Source organism: Prionailurus bengalensis, chromosome B3 (assembly GCF_016509475.1).
Source record: "Prionailurus bengalensis isolate Pbe53 chromosome B3, Fcat_Pben_1.1_paternal_pri, whole genome shotgun sequence".
Lineage (NCBI taxonomy): Eukaryota > Metazoa > Chordata > Mammalia > Carnivora > Felidae > Prionailurus > Prionailurus bengalensis.
The window spans coordinates 4,835,890-4,856,422 of NC_057355.1; the positions used below are offsets into that span (position 1 = coordinate 4,835,890).

At 50.6% G+C, this 20,533-nt stretch overlaps 1 protein-coding gene across 3 annotated transcripts in view; it reads right to left on the reverse strand.

The window, feature by feature from the left end:
- The window catches only part of SLC28A1 (solute carrier family 28 member 1), a 50,364-nt gene extending 33,693 nt beyond the window's left edge, over nt 1–16,671 (reverse strand). The window contains exons 1-7 of one of the 3 annotated variants that reach the window (XM_043554673.1): nt 16,307–16,671; nt 15,913–16,029; nt 14,980–15,091; nt 14,017–14,105; nt 12,741–12,832; nt 8,964–9,147; nt 318–459 (exon numbers count right to left, since the gene is read on the reverse strand). In XM_043554673.1, coding sequence (XP_043410608.1) covers nt 318–459; nt 8,964–9,147; nt 12,741–12,832; nt 14,017–14,105; nt 14,980–15,091; nt 15,913–16,029; nt 16,307–16,329 — 759 coding nt within the window. In that variant the 5' untranslated portion in view covers nt 16,330–16,671. The remainder of the gene's footprint in view (nt 1–317; nt 460–8,963; nt 9,148–12,740; nt 12,833–14,016; nt 14,106–14,979; nt 15,092–15,912; nt 16,030–16,306) is intronic. The other 2 variants (XM_043554674.1, XM_043554672.1) reach the window with 2 other exon arrangements.
- Nucleotides 16,672–20,533: the final 3,862 nt, after the last annotated feature.

Sequence of the window (20,533 nt, forward strand, 5' to 3'; positions counted from 1 at the left end):
CCGATTCCAGTGTCAGTGTAGCCTCTGTCTGCCCGGACCTCCCCCCATCTCTCCTCCCCAGGCAGGACTCCCAGCTGCCCTGACCCCCCGCTCCCTGGACGCCCCCACCCCCGGCAGAGGACTGCTTCTGCTTCTCAGCATTTAAGGACTCCTCAGCGGTGACCTTCGAATGCAGGTGCGTGAGGATCTCTGGGAGGCCTGGCTGGAGCCTGCGCGGAGATGTCGGCCACACCGCAAAGTGGGGAGGGATCCTGGTTTCGGGAGGCAGGGAGGGAAGGGGCTGCGGCGCACTCTGGGCCTGACGACTGAGGACTCACTGTGCGGTGATGCTTTGAGCAGGCGAAGAGGAGGCAGATGAACACACAGATTCCTGCAAAGGACACTAGCTGCTCGGGTCGCTGGGAGGTGTCCAGAACCAGCCACGAGACCAGGCCCAAGAAAGCAGCGAGGGCCAGAGTCCTGCGGGGGAGAGGCAGAAAGCCATCACCCTCAGCGTCTTCCCCACCCCTACACAAGGGCACCCAGGGCTCCAGGGGAAGGGTGCTCAGGGCTGGGGGGAGGAGAGAGCTGTGTGACCTCACACGGACCACCTAGCCTCTCTGGGTCTAGCATCCTCATTGGGCAAATGAAGCCGAAGCCCCACGCTTCTCCTGGTTGCCAGGAGGACTAAAGAAGAGAATGTGTGTGCTGAGCTTTGCACGGTGCCAAACACATGGCTCCATCAAGGGCAGGAATTCTCACAGATGCAGCGATGCTCAGCCCAGCCTCTGACCTTGCCAGGGTGAGGTGGGGCCTGTGGGGCCCAGGGCTCTGCTTCCCAGAAGCAGTAATGTCAGTCTGGGCAGGTGAGCCAAGCTCCTGGGACCAAGGCTGGGAAGCGACGATTTGTTTTTTATTTATTTTTTTAATGTTCATTCATTTTCAAGAGAGAAAGAGACAGCATGAGCGGGGAGGGGCAAGGAGAGAGGGAGACACAGAATCCGAAACGGGTTCCAGGCTCTGAGCTGTCAGCACCGAGCCTGACATGGGGCTCAAACCCAGCAACCACGAGATCATGACCTGAGCTGAAATTGGACGCTTAACCGACTGAGCCACCCAGGCACCCCTGGAAGCAACATTTACAGCCCTGCTTCCCTCCCTGGGGCTGGAGTTGGCTCACCTGGTGGGGGGGAGGGTCTGGGCCTTGGGTGCTCGAGGCCCACCCCCGACCCAGTCACTGACTCACCTGGTCCTACTAATAACAGCGAATGTTCACTGAGCACCTATTATGCGCCAGGAACTACACCCAGTGCTGGGAGACATACCATCCCCGCCCTCATTGTACACACGAAGAAACTGAGGCACAGCAAGGTGAAATGACTTGCCCACGGCCACCCATCTGACAAGTAGCAGATTTGAGACTTTAAGCCAGGCACCCGGCAGAAGTTTATTCTTTTCACTAGCTCTGTGCACGACCACTGGTGAGGGGTGGACCCAGGACCAGAACTCACACAGGCCAAGCCCAGAGTTCACTGCTCACTTCTGCCCGTGTTTCTAAGCGGCTAACACCACTGGTCCGCTGCACAGTTTCTGCCCGTCTCTGTGCCACTTGCCTTACTTACTTACTATTTCTCTTTATAAAACTTTATAAAACCTTAAGTGCAGGGGCACCTGGCTGGCTCCTTCAGCAGAGCGTGCAGCTCTTCGTCTCGGGGTCGCGAGTTCAAGCCCTACATGGGGTGTGGAGACTACTTAAAATAAAATAAATTAAATTAAATTTTTAAAAAAGTCAGTGCATGTTTCGGGTTGGGTTTCTGTTGTCATTTGTTTCTTTTCTTTTTTTTTTTAAGTTTATTTATGTATCCTGAGAGAGAGAGAAAGCGCAAGTGGGGAAGGGGCAGAGAGAGAGAGAGAGAGAGAAAGAATCCAAAGCAGGCTCCTCACTGCCAGTGCAAAGCCTGATGCGGGGCTCGATCTCATGAATCATGAGATCATGACCTGAGCCGAAACCAAGAGTCGGACGCTCAACCGACTGAGCCACCGGGTGCCCCTGTCATTTGTTTCTTAATGCCTTTATAGAGGTACGACTGGCATGTAATAAATAGATGTTGAAAGTGAACAATTTGGTAAGTCTTGATGTGTGTACTTACGTACCTTGAGACCGTCACCACAGTTAAGACACCCAAAACGTTCTTCGTGCCCCTCTGTAATTCCTGGCCCCTTCCTCGTCCCCAGGCAACAACTGATCCGTTCTCTGTCACTAGATTAGTTTGCATTTTCTAGGATTTTATATAAATGGGATCATAGAGCACATATCCTTTTTTTATCTGACTGCTCTCACTCGACATAACTATTTTGAGATTCATCCATATTTTTTCATCTATCAGGAACTGGTCTCTTTTTATTGCTGTGCAGTATTCCATTGCGTGGATGGACCATGCTTGGCTTATCCGTTCGCCTGCTGATGGGCATTTCGGTGGTTTCCAGCCTTTGGCTATGACAGACAAAGCTGCTAAGAACATTCAAATAGGTACGCGCAGGTCTTTGTGCAGATTTACGCTTTCATTTTCCTTGGGTCAATACTACTTGGGTGATGCTTTGGTAAGTGGAATGGGTGAATCATGGTAAGTCTAACTCTTTAGGAGACCGCCAAACTATTTCCCAAAATTATTGCACAATTTTACACACCCCCGAGCAGGATGTTGGAGTTCCGCTTCCTTTACATCTTTGCCAACACTTCGTAACGTCTATCTTCCGAATTCTAGTCATTTCCAACAGACATAGAGCAGTACCTCTTTGTGATTTTAATTTGCAATTCTCTAATAACTAATGCTGTTGAGCATCTTTCCATGTGCTTATTCACCACTTACATATCTTCTTGAAAGAATTGTCTGCTCACATCTTGAGCCCATTCTTAAATTGGGGTGTTTTTCTTATTATCGAGCTTTGAGAGTGCTTAATATATTCTGGATACAAGTCCTCGCTCAGATGTGTGATTTGTAAAACTTTTCTCGGAGTCGTGCCTTGTCTTTTTTCTTCTCTTAAGCATGTATTTTGAAGAGAAGTTCTTAATTCTGATGAAATTCACTTTGTCAAAAATTTTAATAGATTGTGATTTTGGTTTTGTTTCTAAGAAATTTACTCAACTCAAGGGTCACAAAGATTTTCTCCTATGTCTCCTTATATTCATTTTATAGTTTTAGGCTTTCAATTTAGGTTTATGATTTCCCGTTGTCAGTTAATTTCCCAAGTACTGTGAGGCGTGGGTTATTATGTCATTATTTTGTTTTTCCTCTTCTTCCTTCTGCCTATGAATATACCAAGGTTTTAGCATAATTTGTCAGTATGATTATGTCTCCTTTGAATTGCCTCAGCACCCTTGTCATGAGTCAATTGGCCATATACATGTGGATCTATCTGGACTGTCTATTCTATTCCTATTTGGTCTCTCTTGTCTGTTTTGATTCAGATACCATATTGTCTTGAATACTGTAGCTTTACAGTAAGTCTTAAAGACACATAGTATAAATTCATCAAGCTTATTCATCTTTTTTACAGTTGTTTTGGCTATTCTAGGTTCTTTGCATTTCTATATGAATTTTTAAATCACCTTACCAATTTCTACCCCAAAAGCCCATGATAATTTTGATTGGGATATTAATAAGAATTTATAGATTAATTTGAGAAGAACTGATATGCTGACAATACTGAGTCTTTTGATCCATGAACCTGGTATATTGCCCCATTCTTTAAGTTTTCTTTAATTTCTCTCAGCAGTGTTTTGTAGGTTTCAATGTACAAGTCTGCACATCTTTTTCAGATTTTTCCTTAAGTAATTTACGTTTCATGCTATTCTAAACGGCATTTATAATTTAATTCATTATTGTTTATTGTTGGCGCCTCAGAATACGATTTTTTTTGTATGTTGATCTTGTATCCTGCAACCTTGTTAAACTGACCTGTTAGTTCTATTAGCTTTTTTGCTAGATTCTATAGGATTTTCTGTGTAGACAATATTGTCTGTGAACAAAGACAGATTTACTTCTTTTTCAATCTGTATGTCTTTCATTTCTTTTTCTTACCTTATCACACAAGCTAGAACCTCTAGTACAATGTTGAATAAAAGTGCCAAGAAGGGACATTCTTATATTCTTGATCTCGGTGGAAAATCATTCAGTCTTTCCCAGTTAAGTATGATGCCAGCTATAGATTTTTGTTATTTTGTTAATCCTACTTTGCTCAGAATTCATATCAGGAATGGACGCTGAATTATGTCAAATGCTTTCTCTGAATCTATTGGCATAATAATATGTTTATTTTCTTTTTAATCTATTAATGTGACCTATGATAATTTTTTAGTGTTAAACCAACTTTGGATTCCTGGGATAAACCCCATTCATTCATGTATTATTCCTTTTATATTTTGTTACACTTGGTTTTACAAAATTTTGTTAATAATTTTTTACCTCCTTATTCATGAGGATACTGGCCTGTACATTTACTGCGATTACTGGTTTGGGAGGAGGGTTTCATCTACCATCTTGCTATTTATTTTCTATTTGTGCCATCTGTTCTTTGTCCCCTTTTCCAATTTTTCTACCTCCTTGCAGATTGACTATTTTAAAATGAGTCTCTTTTACCTCTCTCACTCTCTTTTTTAACTTGTTAGCTATAACTCCTTGTCATGTTATTTTAGTGGTTGCTTTAGCATCATAGGATATCTTTAACTTATCACAATCTACCCTTAAGTCATATTACACTACTTCACGTGCAGTATAAAAACTGCCCAGCAATAGAATTTCACTTCTTCCCTCCTAGCCCTTGTGCTATTGGTGTTTACTTCTACATATCATATAAACTCCACAATACATTATTCTTATTCTTGGCTTATAAGTTGACTACCTTTGAAAGAGATTTAAATAATAATAGCCATTATTTTTACCTATGTAGTTGCCATTTCAATGCTCTTCACTCTTTTGCGTCAATCTAGATTTCCCTCTGATATTGTTTCCCTTCTTTTTGAAGAATTTCCTTTAGCATTTCCTGTAGTGCAGGTCTACTTTTTTAGGTCTGAAAACCTCTCTCAGCTTTTACATATATAAAAAAAGTCCTATTTCTCCTTTTTTGAATGATGTTTCACTGGTAAATGATTCTAGATTGACACACATTTGTCGTTTGACTGTTCCATTGCTTTTTCATTTGTGTTGCTTTCGAGAAGGAATCTGCTGCCATCCACATCTTTGCACATATTTTCTTCTCTAGCTGTTTTTAGAATTTCTTCTTTTATCACCAGTTTTAAGCAATTTGAGAAAAAATTTTTAATGTTTATTTACTTTTGAGAGAGAGAGAAAAAGAGACAGAGCATGAGCAGGGAAGGGGCAGAGAGAGAGGGAGACACAGAATCTGAAGCAGACTCCAGGCTCTGAGCTGTCAGCACAGAGCCTGACGTGGGGCTCGATCTCACAGACCGCAAGATCATGACCTGAGCCGAAGTCGGACGTTAAGCAATTTGATTATGATTTCTTGTTTCTTGCACTGAAGATTTGTGGAGCTTCTTGGATCTAAGGGTTTATAATGTTTATCAGATTGGAAATTTTTTGGACACGATTTCTCTGAGTATTTTTTTTCTTCCCTCTTTCTCCTCTGGAGACTTCAATTACATGTTTCCACTTAATGTGGTGCCATGGTTTACTGACATTGTGTTTGACTCTTTCAAGTTTTGTTTTTAAGATTTGTTAGGGAGAGCCTGAGCAGAGTTTATTCTATGGTTAATTTTTCTGTACTACTGTCCCAAGATCTTTAGTATTGGAAACAATGCCCCGTGAAATTATGAAGTTTCCACTCTGTTGAAAATAAACACAATTTCTGGCCCTGTGTGGTTTCCAGGCATTCTTCCTCTAATCCTTGTGGATGGGTCTTTCCCAGGCCTTGGATAGTTTTCTCATATGCATTCACTGACAGGAACTCAAAGAAATTCTCAGGGAAGACCCTCTGTAGATTTCTGGAGTTTTCTCTCTGTGCCATTGTCTTCACTGGTATTCTGCATTACCAACTCTGACCACCTTCGCTTCCCTGGATTCCCAGCTCTGTATCCTCAACCCAGAACATACGCTGGCCCACCTTCATTCCCTTTCCCTGCACTGTGGCCTGGAAACTCTCTCTGTGCAGTCAAGTGTGGGCTTACTCATAGGGCTCATCTCCTCTGTTCCCTGTTTCTCCAGGATCACTGTCTTCTGGTGCCTGATGTTGAGTTTCTTAAGAGCTATTGCTTCATATATACCTGTCCCAGTTTTTCAGTTGTTGCAAGTGGAAGGATAAACATGGTCTCTGTTATTCCATCTTGACTGGAAGCCAATATCAAATACATGTATTTTTTAAGTTGAAACAAAATTCACATATCACCCAATTTGCCCATTTAAAGTACACAGTTTAATGGCCCTCAGTATATTCACAGAGTTGTATGACCATTATAACCATCAACTTTAGAATATTTTCATCATCCCAGAGAATAACCTAGCACCTCTAGCCATCACCCCCCAATCTTTCCATCCATCCCCCCAACCTTAGTCAAGGTTTAGATTTGTCACTTTGGACATTTCATGTAAATGTCCAAATCCTATGATACGTTGTCCTTTGTGACTGGTTTCTTTCACTTAGTATAATATTTTCAAGCTTCATCATTATTGTAGTATGTAGCTTTCCTTTCTGTGCCAAATAATATTCCATTATATGGATATACATATTTGACTTGCCCACTTATCTGTTGATGGACATTTGGGTTGTTTCCACCTTTTGGCTATTATAAACAATGTTACGGGCTGCCTGGGTGGCTCAGTCGGTTGAGCATCCAACTCCAGATTTTGGCTCAGGTCATGATCCCAGGGTCATGGGATTGAGCCCCAATGTCAGGCTCCATGCCTAAGATTCTCTCTCCCCACCTCCCCCCTCTCCCCTGCTTATGCTCTCTCTTCCTCTCGGCTCCAAAATAAAATAAAAATAAAAATAGAGAAATAAATAATGTTGCCATGAACATTTGTGTACAAGTTTTTGTACGGACATATGTTTTCATTTCTCTTAGGTATATACCTAGGAGTGGAATTGCTGTGGATGCCAACTCCAGTTCCCACATGATAACTGAATGTATAGTATTTTGAGGAACTAATTAATTTCTAACGCAGCAACAGTATTTCACATTTCTATCAGCAGTGGATGAGGGTTCCAAGGCTTCAACATCTGGACCAACGCTTGTTATTATCTGTCTTTTTTGTTATCATCCCAGTAAATGTGAAGTGATATCTCATTGCGGTTTTTAATTGCATTTTTATGACGGCTAATGATGTGGAGCATGTTTTCATGTATTTACTGGCTATTTGTATATCTTTGGAGGAATCTCCATTCAAGTCTTTTTCCCAGCCTTCAATTGGGTTATTTGCCTTTTTATCGTTGGGTTGTAATTCTAGATACACATCCCTTATCAGATACATAATTTGCAAATATTTTCCTCTGTAGTGTGGGTTGTCTTTTTACTTCCTTGATGGTGTCCTTTGAATCCAAGTTTTTACTTTTCATGAAGTCTAATTAATCTAATTAATTATTGATTAATAAGAATGTGTATTTTAAAATATTTATTTATTTACTTACTTATTTATTTTTAAGTAATCTCTATACCCAACATGGGGCTTGAACTCACAACCCCAAGTAGCATGCTCTACTGACTGAGCCAGCCAGGTACCCCTAAAGGAAATTTTATATCAATACTTCAAAAGGAAAACCAGTATCAATGATTTGTCACAAACAGATGACTGTAAAAATAAATCCCTTTATAAATCTATTTATAAATTTAATTATTAAAAAGGATAAATTTTTTATTTTATTTCTTTAAGATCTATTTATTTTTGACAGAGAGACTATAACACGGGAAGGGGCAGAGGATCTGAAGCGGGCTCTGTGCAGACAGCAGAGAGCCCAATGAAGGGCTCAAACTGACAAAGCGTGAGATCGTGACCTGAGCCGAACTTGGACACTCAACCAACTGAGCCACCCAGGTACCCCAATGATACATTTAAAAAATTTTACTCACATTTTAATTTATTCATCTGCAAATTTTATTTAATTTATTTAAAGTGATACTATTATAAAGAATAATGATTATTTATTACTATACATTTATTGATAAATAAAATGAAAAAATGTGTTCATCCATAGGCTGGCTCAAATCGTTAGTCTGTGGTACCTCCATAGCTTAGTCACTGGAGACCTTTGAATGCCAGTTTCTTTATCTACAAAACGGAGTCCTGATATAGACTGGGGGGTCTTCAGATTTTTTTTAAGCCATAGAAACATTTTTTCCAGCTCCCCCCCCCAAACCTTAGTTTATAAAACAGGTAAGATAGGGTTTCCTGGTTGAAATGGGCATTTGGGGAGGGAGGTCTGATATTTCCATCTCCAATTTCTCCCTCCTGCCCTACGGCACCTCCAAGGTCTCCAGAACCCTAAGGAACCCAGTCTGAAAATGAGGAGATCCCAAACTGTCCGGGAACATGGCTGGCTACAGGAGAACCCTCTGGGGGCTACCCAAATTCACTGCCACCGGGCCCCCAATCCTGCCTGCTGAGTCTGACCCCAGGCGTGGCCCCAGCAGCTGTCTCACACGTGCCCCAAAGGATCTGATAGAGGCCCTGGCTCTCTGGATGGGCTGGAATCCCTGAATTTAGGAAACTGTGGAGTCCTGTTCTCAGTTCCTGATCTCAGTCACCTGTCGTAACTGGACAGAGAACCAGGCGGAAATGGCAAACCATCACAGAGAGGGCTGCGGCCGTTGAAGCCACCCAGCCACACCTGCCCGGGGCCCCCCCGGGGTGCAATGTCCCCCATTGCCCAGGAACTGTCTGGGGCAGATCAGGACTGAGGCCCTGCTCACCCAGGCCTGGTGCCGAGCCAGAGCTGACTCAGAGGCGTCAGCCGGTGGCCATGAGCTCACTCACCTCTCAAACCAGACGTTCAGGCGGCAATGCCCCAGAGGCTTGAAACACCTCAGCAGTTTGGGCCCCAGCAGAGTCTTCAGCAGGCTGTGGGCCAGGAAGGCGAGGACCACACCGGTGAGGACGAACAGTGCCAGGGCCCTCTGGAAATCCAGGAGGCCGGCGACCAGCAGGAAGGCAGCGAACGCTGGGTGGGAGTGAAACAGAGAGAGGTCACTGACGATGACGTGGGCCTGCCGCGGTGCCCTCCAGCTCGACCTTGCGCCACCCAGGGCACAGAGGGCAGGGGAGTCGCCCCACCTCTCTGAGGTTAGGGTTAGGGTTAGGGTGGGCGCGAGACAACGTGCGTCTCTGAGCACCTGCGGAGGGCCTGCTGCGTCCCAGACTACACTCCGCTCCATGGCGGGCAGAGATGGGCACATCAGTCACTCCAGGAAGGAGTTTGCTCGTGTGTCCAGCATCCTGCTCTGAAAATACGGGCCATTTTCTTCCTAGACTCGCCTTTTCCCTGCCTGCTCCTCGCCTCTTGTGCGGTTAAGCCAGTGTGTGCTCTGCCTCAAGAAAGGGATGGGATCGTGGAGAGCAGAGGGGGAAGTCTCTCCCCGGCTCATGAATTTCAGAAGCCAGGGCCCTTGAAGAATGGAAAGAACTTAGAGGTTTTCCACCAGGTAAAACATGCGAGCTGCAACCTCATGCATAAGTGTAGGTCCTACGCTGCCCACCCTGCCGCCAGACTCGTTAGAAGACACTGGCTGGAAGACAGACGTTTCGGGGACGGACTAGCTGGAGGACGCTGGTGGACCCCGGGGGAAGGGATCCGGCCTGGGGACAGAGGAGTCCTGCCCCAGGGGAGGCCGCAAGATTCCAAAGAGGGGGCACCCGGGCAGTGTGTGGGCAGGCAGATCATAGAAAGCTTCTGAGGTTCTGCACCCCAAGGCAGGTGCCAAGGCCGCGGGAGTCATCTCTGAGTAGCCCGGAAGCAGAGAGGGGAGAGGAGTTCAGGAGAGGCCCCCGATGGAGACTGGAGACGGGGACGTCTCCATGGCTACCTGCAAGGGCGGAGAACCTGGGAGCAGTTGCAGGAGTGGGCAGGTCCGTCCACACCTGAGGACAGACAAGCCCCACTGGGGCCTCCTGGGGAAAAGGCGGAAGGGCTATTTCACACTGACGGAAGGTAGGTTCATATTGCTCGGTTGGGATGTTGAAATTGGAGTAGAGTTCTGAGAAATGAAGCTACCTTGCTCTCACACAGACGATCGTGGGCTGGGCCTCCGACCTGCACGGGTGTCACTGAGAGGCACGCAGGTGTGGCCCTGCAGGGGTGCCAGGGACGCGGGCATAGGGCCGTGGGAGGCCGAGGCAGGGGCCAGGGGCGCGCACTCGGCCCTTCCTGGGCCTCCCAGGGCTACTGCTCATAACCACCGACAGCTGGGTCTGCACTGATCCCATCTAGAGACAGAGAACCTGAGGATTCACACCAGGAGGAAACTGGGCTAAAATTCCTACCTAGGTCTGTCTGTCTTGGGGTCTGTGACTCGGGGGACTGGCACACTGTGCAGGACAGGAGGCAGTGTAGAAGAGTCCCCCAGATAGGGCATGGAGAAACGTGTCTTAGGAGTTGTTTGTATTCTTCTAGGATCTGTTCACCCCTCTGGTGACAGGACTTGTCTGTTCCTTTTGGGCACGTCCCCACTCTAAGCCCATGTTTTCCAGTGGAGTCTGGGCTACATTAGCAGTGGGAGACCAGAACGGGCACAGGACCCCCGCCAGGCCAGGCACCTCTGGCGACTTGGCCGGAAATGTGGGCAAGAGGCACACCGTTCTTCCGAGACTGGAAACACCAAGGCCCTCCGTGGCGGCCAGCGGCCAGGGCTGTCTGGGCACCTATGGAGAAAGCCCACCTAACATGGGGACACCATTGCTGTGGCCCAGGCCCAGAGCGCTGAGAACGTGGGCTTCCTTTCTCTGCCGTACCTACTCTCAGAAGGTGCGTGAAGGGCCCCACCGAAGACATGATACAATAATATTATCAAAGAGCCGCAGGAAATCAAAACCACGCAAACATGGAGGAAATGGAGAGTGGCCATTGTAAAGGATAATTGACCGACTGACAGCCACCACAAAGGCAGAGACAGGATGAGATAAGTGATTTTCATCATCTCCTAGGAGGAGTTCAGTCATTTCTACAAACGAAACCAATGTGGGTCTGAGTGAGTGTGGAAGCGAGGGGAACGGAGAAGGCCCAGGCTCAGATCCAGCCAGAGGAAGACTTCACCGTCTCAGACATCTCTAGAAGGAAGCTGCAGGGACCATGAGCCAGCCCATCTCAGCCTTCAGCCCTGCTTTCGCTTTCAAACATGAAGACCGGGGCCATTGCCGTCACGGCTCTCGGTGTCCTCACCTGCGGTGACCCTCCTTCCCTGGGCTTAGGGGTGCCCCCTGCACCTGCCATCTGTCCCCATGTCCTTCCCCTCCTCTACCACCTCCCCACCCCACTCACAAACACAGTCCAAGTGTCTCCTGTCACAAACACACCCCTTCCTCGACACTGTCACACCCTCCTTGTTAATATTCCCACCTGTCCTCATAAAAAAATCCTTCCAAAGAGCTGTCTACACTTGCTGTCTACACTGCCTCTCCTCGCATCCATTCCAATCCAGCTTTTCACCCGTGCCCTAAGTTGCTAGTGACTTCCTTGGCTCTAAATCCCCCGGGACGCCGCTCAGTCCCTGTTCCGCTGCTCCCCTTACCACAGAGATGCTGCTGTTCACCTCTCCCTCCTCCTTGAACTGGTGCTCCCTGGTCTCCGCCCCTCCCCCCCATCTCCATGCCCCCTCGGGCTCTCTCTGCCCCTTCCTCTGCCAGCTCCCTTGGTGTGGCTGGTCCCAGGATGCTGTCACTGACCTACCTCTCGATTCATTCTCCAGGCGTCCCTGGAGAGGCCCCTGCCCTTCTCGATGGCCTGGCAGACATACCTCCAGCATCCCGTCCCAGACAACTGGCCATCCCTCTCCCCTCCAAGCCTTCCTCTTCCCGCGCTCCCTAGCCACGGAGGCACCATCATGCACCCCGTTGCCTGAACAGAGCCCCGAGGCACCCCAGATTCCAGGGTGTCCTTTGTCCTGCACACTCGCTCGGCTCCCAAGTTTGGTTGGTGATGCTTCCCGAGGGTCACTCCAAGCCGCCCCTGTCCGTCCCCTACCCTTCGTCTTCTCACACATGTACTGCCACCCTGCCTGCCTCTTCCAGGCTCCCACAGTGCGAATCTGGCCTCAAGGCTTGCCTGTTAATTCCTTCAGTGGCTCTCTCTGGCTTTGAGGGCAAAATTCAAGTCCCTGAGCTGCCTGCCCACACCATGCCGGGTTTCACCTTTGCTCACATGGTTCCTACCTGGAAGTGCCTTCTCACTCCGTCCTGCCCTTCGGATCCAGCTGGCTACCTCCTGCTCGACCTGTGAGGCCTGAATGTCACCTCCTCCTGGAAGTCCTCCCTGATCACTTCCATCCCTCCTTGGCGTTCCCAGATGGCTCACTGCCTTACGTGAAAATATCGTTCCCCTCTCCCTTACCGATCAGAGACAGCTTTGGGAAGAAGATCTGGTCTGGCTTTATTCTGATGTCCCAGCTTCCTCCATGGAGCTGGCTCTGAGATGATTGTTGGATTATTGGATAAGTGAACGCCCTGGGACATGGATGGCCGGGGCTGAGGTGGCTGAAACCCGGGTGGTGGTAGCTGGGGTGGGAACGGCGATCTCCCAGGAGGGCTGGGCCCCAGGCTCACCAGTACAGAGCAGGCCCGTGCAGATCCATCGAAACAGCTGTGTGTGCTCCCGGCAGAAGCGTCTGGCCCTCAGAGCAGGCTGCAGGCTCCTCCTGGGGAGAGCGCCATTGGGGTCCGCGAGTCAACTCCCACCATCAACAGTTCCAGGTAGAAGCTACTCGGGTACCCCCCCCCCCCCAGGGCACTGGCCTCGGAATCACAGGACTAGGGCAACCCCAGCCCAGAACAAACTAAGGGTCAGCTCAGGCCACCCCGCCTTCCAGCATCACCACTGTCCTTGAGTCCATTCTGCCCTTGGGCTTGGGAAGGACTTAACTGAGATGATGAGTAAGAACCCAACCAAATGCAGAAATGCACGAACCATGATGGCTGCCTCCCTCCCCTGTCCCCGTGTCCCCCTGTCTGTGGGGCCGGGTGGAGAGCTCCTAGCTCTGCCTTGTTCCCCGGGGACCCGGAGACTTACCCTCCGAGTCAGCAGCTCCCCCTGCAAGAGAGCGTGTACACAGCCCACCCCCTGCCCGGCGGTCACCACCTGCCCCCCCACCTTCCCGCTGGTGCCAATGCCATTCTTGCCTGGTCTTTTGGTCGCTTGTCTATCCCTGGAGAAAAGGCTGGCACTTGGCCTCTGGGGACCCACAGGCCACACTTGTAGGAGCTTCTGTTTCAAGGAATGCCTCTCCCCCTCTCTGGCCCCAACACCTGCCCCCCTAAGGGAGGCTCTTCCCCAATCTCCCATCCAGAGAGACAGATGGACTCCCTCCCCTCCACCACCCCTCCTCTCCTTGCCGTCCTCGGCTCAGGATCTGGCCAGCGGGGACCCCCAGTGAGCCTGGGCCTCAGCTCTGGGTCACCAGCCTCCCCGTGGGAAACAAGGGGACTGGACCACTCTAGGGGTTTTCAAACTAAGCCTCGAGGATCCCTGAGGTGCCCCAGGGACTGACTGGGGTAGAAGGCAGATGGGGAGGTGGAGAGGGGGGTCAGGCTGGTTCAGGACCCCCTCCATCCAGCTTTAGTCAGAACAGACCCCCTGTACACATTGGGGCTCCTGACGTGGTTGCCTTCTGGCTGCTTCAGAGCAGGCTGGCCGCCCCTCGCCCGGCTCACCCCGAGGCAGAGGCCAGCAGAGCTCCCTAGTCGGCTAACACGTTTGTTTCTTTCTTCGACCAAGGTTCCGGGAGCCCCTTCTCTGTTGTCAGGGGCCCAGCTTCCCTGTCCCTGCTCCCCACGATGGCCTCCTCCCCGGGGCCAACGCACGTCCCTCCTGGAGAGCACCTACCGTCCTGACAGGGGCTCCGGGCTGGCCTCGGTCCAGATGTCCCCACCCTCCGCACGGCTTGAGTCGTTGCCAGGGGTCCGGCCTTCCTCCTAGAGCGACCAGAGAGTGACCAGAGGGTGCCTGCGGCCCCGAGTGAGAGCGGAGGGAGACCCTGGCTGCCGCCAGTGTGCCCACAGGCACCTCGGGAGTGGGCTGGGGTGGGAGGGCGGGGCTTTTGCCCAGGAAATAATTAGAGGGCCACTTAGTTAAGTTCCGCAAACCACACACCGAGCACCCACAGTGTGCTGGACTCAGTGCTGGGTACGCCCTGCCCTCGGGGTCCTCCTGGCCTGCATTGGGAAGGGACGCCGGAGCCTCAGCTGTGGCTGGTTGGAGAAGGCCCAGGCGGGACCACCTCGTCGCATTTGCCCTCCGTTGGTCTATGCAGTCGTGTTTGGGTGGGCAGGGGGTTATTCTTGCAGATCACAGAGAGAAAGGCGCACCCTGGGGCTGTGCAGTGTGGTGAAGGGGCAGGAGCTTTGTCGGGGGAAGCTGGGCGGGAAAAGGGGGTCACATTAGGCTCCAGAGTTCTGGGTGGAGGGCCTCTCCTTGAGGCGTTCCAGAGCAAGGACGAGAACGCCAGCCCCTTGAAGGCTGAGACCTCACCAGAGATCCACCCCTCCCCTCCTCCAGCCATGTGGTTCCTCCTTCCTATTTTTTAAGTCGCAGCTCAAACGTCACTTCCGGGTTGAGCCTTTTTTTTCCCTGACCCCTCAGACTAGCGCGGGCTATCCCGGCACATCACAGGTGCACAGCAAACGGTTGCTGAGCCAAATAAAGGGGCTGCTCTGGGTCGAGGAGGCCAACACATTTGGGGGGGGGTCCCTAATTTTTCAAGCAAAGAGGTAGAGGGGGTGAAGGAAGGAGGCGAACAAAGGGCCCTCCCACCAGGGGGCCAAAATGAGGATGGGGAAGGGGACAGACCAGACTTTCCAAGAGCTCGGCCCCCATGTTCTCCAGACCATTGGCCACAGGTGTGAGAGAGATGAACTCTCTTCCTTTCGGGCTGTTGCCCTCCATGTGCCGGACCTCGCGGCTGAAAGACAAAATCAGGGCCCACAGCTGAAAGCAGAGGCGGCACAGGACCCAGGAGAGGCCCCTGGAGAAGGGGGGAGGATGGGAGAGGGCCGGAAGGGGGTGCCTGGCACAGCTTTTCCCATCCCGGAGCTCAACCCTCCTTGAACTTGGCTGCCTCAGAGCAAGGCGCCCCTTCCTGCACCCACCAGCGCTCGGCCTGGTAAGTCTGGGAGGCCCAGGCAGGCACAGGGCAAATTCTGTCCGCCTCGCAGGGAAGGCAAGGCAGGAACTACGTACCACACATGTAGATACCTGGTCCCGGAGTTTTCCTGAAAAGAGGCCCTAGCTTTTGTCACTCCTACAGCAAATGAAAGCCAGTGCCGTTGAGTGATATTTTCATGGCATTATACTTTCCCACCTCCAAAAGAGGGGAAACTAATCTCCTGAAGACTCTTCTAGTCCCTGGATCCACCTGGACCTAAAACCAGTCCTGCTACTGGAGTTTTCAATTCTAAGAGCCAATATAGTCCTTTTTTTTCTTTCTTTCTTTCTTTTGCTGAAGTCCATAGGCCTAAGTCCTCTGAATAAGAACCCCATCCCTCCCCACTCCTGTTTCCTGTTTCTTCCCCCATGGAGCACCCTAGGGGGGGTGCTTTCCAAACCCCGGCCTGATTAAGCTCACGCGTTCAGAGGCACATACACACGTGTGCACACACGAGCGAGGAGACAGGTGGAAACACATACACACAGGGGAGGAGGCCGGGAACGCCCGCTACCTGTGCACACACACCCACAGACGCGCGGCTGCACGGAGAGAGGCAGGACCCCCTTCCTGCTCACATATTTGTGGTCAACAAGTCGCCCTCGAGGGTGGGCAGAAGCACGTATTTCCACAGGGACAAAATGAATTCGACCCGCTTTGCCCTTTGGCCAGTCTTCTCCTTCCAGTGCAAACTCCTGGGCAGAGTCCAAGTTGGGATAGGTTGGGCCTCCCACCCAGCTGTGTCCGGCACCCCTGCCAGAGGGCCACGGCCGGGACAGGGACCCCAGCCCCTCTCAGGGAAGAAGGCTCCTGCCTTCTAACTTAATCGGCCTTCCTTGGCCAAGATGCCTTTCTCTCCACTCTCCCCTGCTCCTAGACGAGCCCACCCCTTCCAGGAAGCCTGCCTTCAGTATTCTCACCCCCTCCCCGTCCCCTCCTGTGCCCTCCCTTTCCACCCGCCATCAAGGTTACCCAGTCTCTAGGATCCTGCACATTAGCTTTCGATTTGCATCTTACCGGTCTTCTTCCCTCACGGAATCAGGAGTTATTACAGCAACGTCTCTTCCCAAGTTCGAAGGTTAAGGAAACCAGTACAGCTGTCACACGTGGCCAAGGTGTTTCACGCCTGAGCCTCAGTGGTCAGGACAACAGAGCAAAACCGCAGTTTGTCCCTTTGTTGCTGCTGCTGCTTCTTCTTTTTAACATATAAGTAATTTACCTTTTATTTTTTTCTTTTGTCAAGTTTTTGTTTAAATTCCGGTCAGTTTCTTCTTTTTTTTAACCCACACCTGAGCACCGGTGTGCAGAGTCAAGGGACAAACACTTTCGTGTTTCAGTCCTCCAACTAAACATTAAACTACACTGACAGGGTGGACAACATCTCTTTAATAATTAATAATGTGCACTCAGGACAGGACCCCATATGATGCATAAACATTTCCTGGTAACACAGGCTGTGGGGTTACCTACACACGCTGGTTGTTCTGGAAGTTTGGAGAGGATGATGGATAGAGGGTGTGGGGCTTCCCTTCTCTTTAAAATCATTTTTTTTTTTTTTGTCTGTCAGAATACCAAAGCATTACACATGCTTCATGAAACATTTAAACATTATACAAATAGAACACAGCGAGTTAAAAACCCCTCTAAGCTGAGCCCCCCGGAGACAACCACCACTGACTTTGTGGAATTGTTCTCTAGACTTTGTCTTTTTTTTAAATGTTTATTCATTTTTGAGTTGCGGGGGGAGGGGGGGTGCAGAGAGAGAGGGAGAACCCAGAATCCAAAGCAGGCTCCAGGCTCTGAGCTGTCAGCACAGAACCCGACACGGGCCTCGAACCCACAGACCGCGAGATCGTGACCTGAGCCGAAGTTGGACGCTCAACCGACCGAGCCACCCAGGTGCCCCAAGACCTTGCCTTTATGTGATTCCTTTTACAAAGGGGCTCACCCTACACCGGCTTTGCTTTTGCAATTTGGGGCAGAGATCCACACCCTGCCTCACTCACGCCGTCGGGGACCCCTGTGCTGCCTTGACTGTAAACTCAATGTCCACGGTGTCACCTGTTTTATCCTGAAAGGACCCCCGCCTCCGTGTGCGGCCCCTACAGGGATGGGCTTGGAGCCGCCCTGGCAGAGGACCCGTCAGGCCCCAGTGAGGCCTCCTCCACCTCCCCTCCCTCTCCCCCCTCCCCCTCCCCGCTGCCTGCCCCTTCCCCTTCCCTCCTCCCGTCTCCCCTCCTCCCTCAGTTTCTCCTGGAGCCCAGAGGGAGGCCAGGGGGCATAACACATCCAGTGGCAGCCAGGCGTGTTTCAAAACATTCGCTGTGTTCACCTTAAACCCTTGACGGTCTTGTGGGCCCTGATCTAAACCACGGGTTTAATAGGCTGTGTGTCACTGAACCCTGAGCTAGCGCCTAAAGGTCTGAATTTAGTTCTGACTCTGAAAGTTAACTTGTTTCCTTCAAGTTAACCGGGTGGGGGTGGGGGTAACAGTGCCTACCTCGTAAATAAATATTTATGGGGATTAAAGGCGCTAACGCAGGTAAGGCGTTCGGCAGAGAGCCGGGCACCATCGGGCTGGCGGGCGTCACCGCTGTCACGAGGTCCAACTCAGGGATGTCTTCATACTGCTCTCCTCCTCCAGGCCGGGAAAGGCTGTGTTCCTCCCCTGCTCCTCCCCTCGGAGTGACCCCGGATCCCCTCAAGTGCTCCTGGACCCCAGGAGCCAAATGCTTTTTTAGGTGGAGTTTGGTTGAGAGCCACAGGCTGGTGGTTGGGAGGCTGGGTGGGTGAGGACGAGCCCCCCCCTCCCCAGGGAAAGGCCCGGAGCTGGGGGACCTCGGGGGTCCTGGCTGTGTGAGCTCAGTTGTCACCCGAGACTCTGTGGCCCGTTTCCTGAGGAGATGGTCTCTGAGGCCTGTCCCACCCACGTGGGGAGCAGGGGGAGGCCCAAGACTGAGCAGGGGGTTTGGGAGGGGCGTGCTGGGCCCAGGGCAGAGGCAAGGACCATATCAATCTATATCTTATGTCTATATGTCTATGTCTATATCTATATCTATGTAACTGTCTGCATCTATAACTATATCTATATCTATAACTATATATCTATGTCTATAAATATATCTATATCTACAACTATATCTATATCTATAACTGTATCTCTATCTATGTCTCTAACTATATCTATATCTATATCTATATCTATATCTATATCATTTCCCTTCCCTTCAAAACAAAATAGCACCTGGAAGGATTTCTATGCGGAGGCTACCCCTCCCCTCCTACCTACCCCCGTCCCGTTCCTCAGGGGAACCACGCACCTATTTCTGGCTTCAGGTCTCTGGGGCCACTTCCGGTCTCAGGGGAGTTCTTGGCCGGAGGGAAGAGAATCCCTTCTCCCTGCCGGGCTCTGACGGAAGAAAGAAGCCGCTTGTACAGGTGGTGAGCGAACCACTGGGCGCTGCCAGCGGCAGGTATTATCAGAAAGGGTGTGGGGCGCCTGGGTGGCGCAGTCGGTTAGGCGTCCGACTTCAGCCAGGTCACGATCTCGCGGTCCGGGAGTTCGAGCCCCGCGTCAGGCTCTGGGCTGATGGCTCAGAGCCTGGAGCCTGTTTCCAATTCTGTGTCTCCCTCTCTCTCTGCCCCTCCCCCGTTCATGCTCTGTCTCTCTCTGTCCCAAAAATAAATAAACGTTAAAAAAAAAAAAAATTAAGAAAGGGTGTTCAACCATCTCTTTATTTTCCTCCCACAATTTTGCCCACACACATTCTCAGCTCTTCGCCGACGAGGCTCTCCCGTGGCGTGGATTCCCGTGTCCGAGCAGGAGACGGAAAGCGAGGCTCTCGCTGCCAGTTTCCACAAACAGGAGCCTCGTTCTTCTCTCCTAAACCTGCTTCTGTTTCTTAAACGCCGGTCGGTCGGCAGAAAGGGCATCTGACGATCTGATGTGAAGTCTGCTTTCTTACTCGGGGCATTAAAAAAAAGAGGCGCCTCCTACAGTCATGGTAGAAATGTTGGAAACGAGACAGCGTAGATAAGTTCTGATGACGTAGAGCAAAATACAAAGGCTGAAGAAAGACTCTGGGCTTTTCCATCCTCTAGTGTATCATTTTCTAAATACGGGGAATGGACTCTCCCAAGACTTGGATCACGGTGTTCTTCCTAAAACCTGTGTAGCAAGTCCAGGTGCTCCCCAGGGAAGGAAGGAATCCAACGCCGGAAAGACCAAAGCCCCGCGTCCCAGCACCCTGGCCGGCTTGGCGTGACTCTCCACGTGCCCCCTGATAGAGTCCACCCCTCGCTCTTTGCCATTCATCGGGAACAGACGGACACGTATGGCCACGACCCAGTGGAAAGTGAAAGGTTGGCCCTGGGGCTCATCTACCTCAGCAACAATAAAGGGCTGGTCGGGGCGCCTGGGTGGCTCAGTCGGTTGAGCGTCCGACTTCGGCTCAGGTCACGATCTCATGGTCTGTGAGTTCCAGCCCCGCATCGGGCTCTGGGCTGATGGCTCAGAGCCTGGAGCCCGTTTCGGATTCTGTGTCTCCCTCTCTCTCTGACCCTCCCCCGTTCATGCTCTGTCTCTCTCTGTCTCAAAAATAAATAAATGTTTAAAAAAAAAAGGGGGGGCTGGTCAAGTATGGACACCTGGTCCCACACCCAGGCGGGGCCAAGGCCACAGGCAGGGGGAGCTTTCCCTAAACAGTTGAGCGATCACTCTCTCCGAGTATTTCACCGGTTGCTACTTCGCAAAGTCTGTTCCCCTCATTGTTTACCTTCTACCTCTCTTGCCTTTTTCCATCTCATACCAGCGTCTTATGTAATGAGACGTTGAAACGTTTCCTTTCCAGTTTGACCCGCCTTAAGGTGTTCTACACACCAAGCTAGGTGTCAATTCACGTCATCCTGTTGGGTTCAAGGATGATGCCCCTGGCTTTGGCGGGTTTGATGCCAAAGGCGATATCCTTCCTCTGAGGTGTCCCGTCTTCCACCAGCCGTCGGCAGGGGCTGTGGGGACCTATTAATTGGGGTCTCCGTTCCCTTGCGGGCCCAGGGCCGACGCCAATCACAGTTGAGAAGCTGGTTAATCGCAGAGGCAAAGAGAAGTCCTTCGTTGTTCCAACCTCTCCCTCTGTCAGAGAAGCGGCCTGGTGCGGCACGCACCGAGCCTTAGAGCAGAGCCTGATATTTCCACGGAAG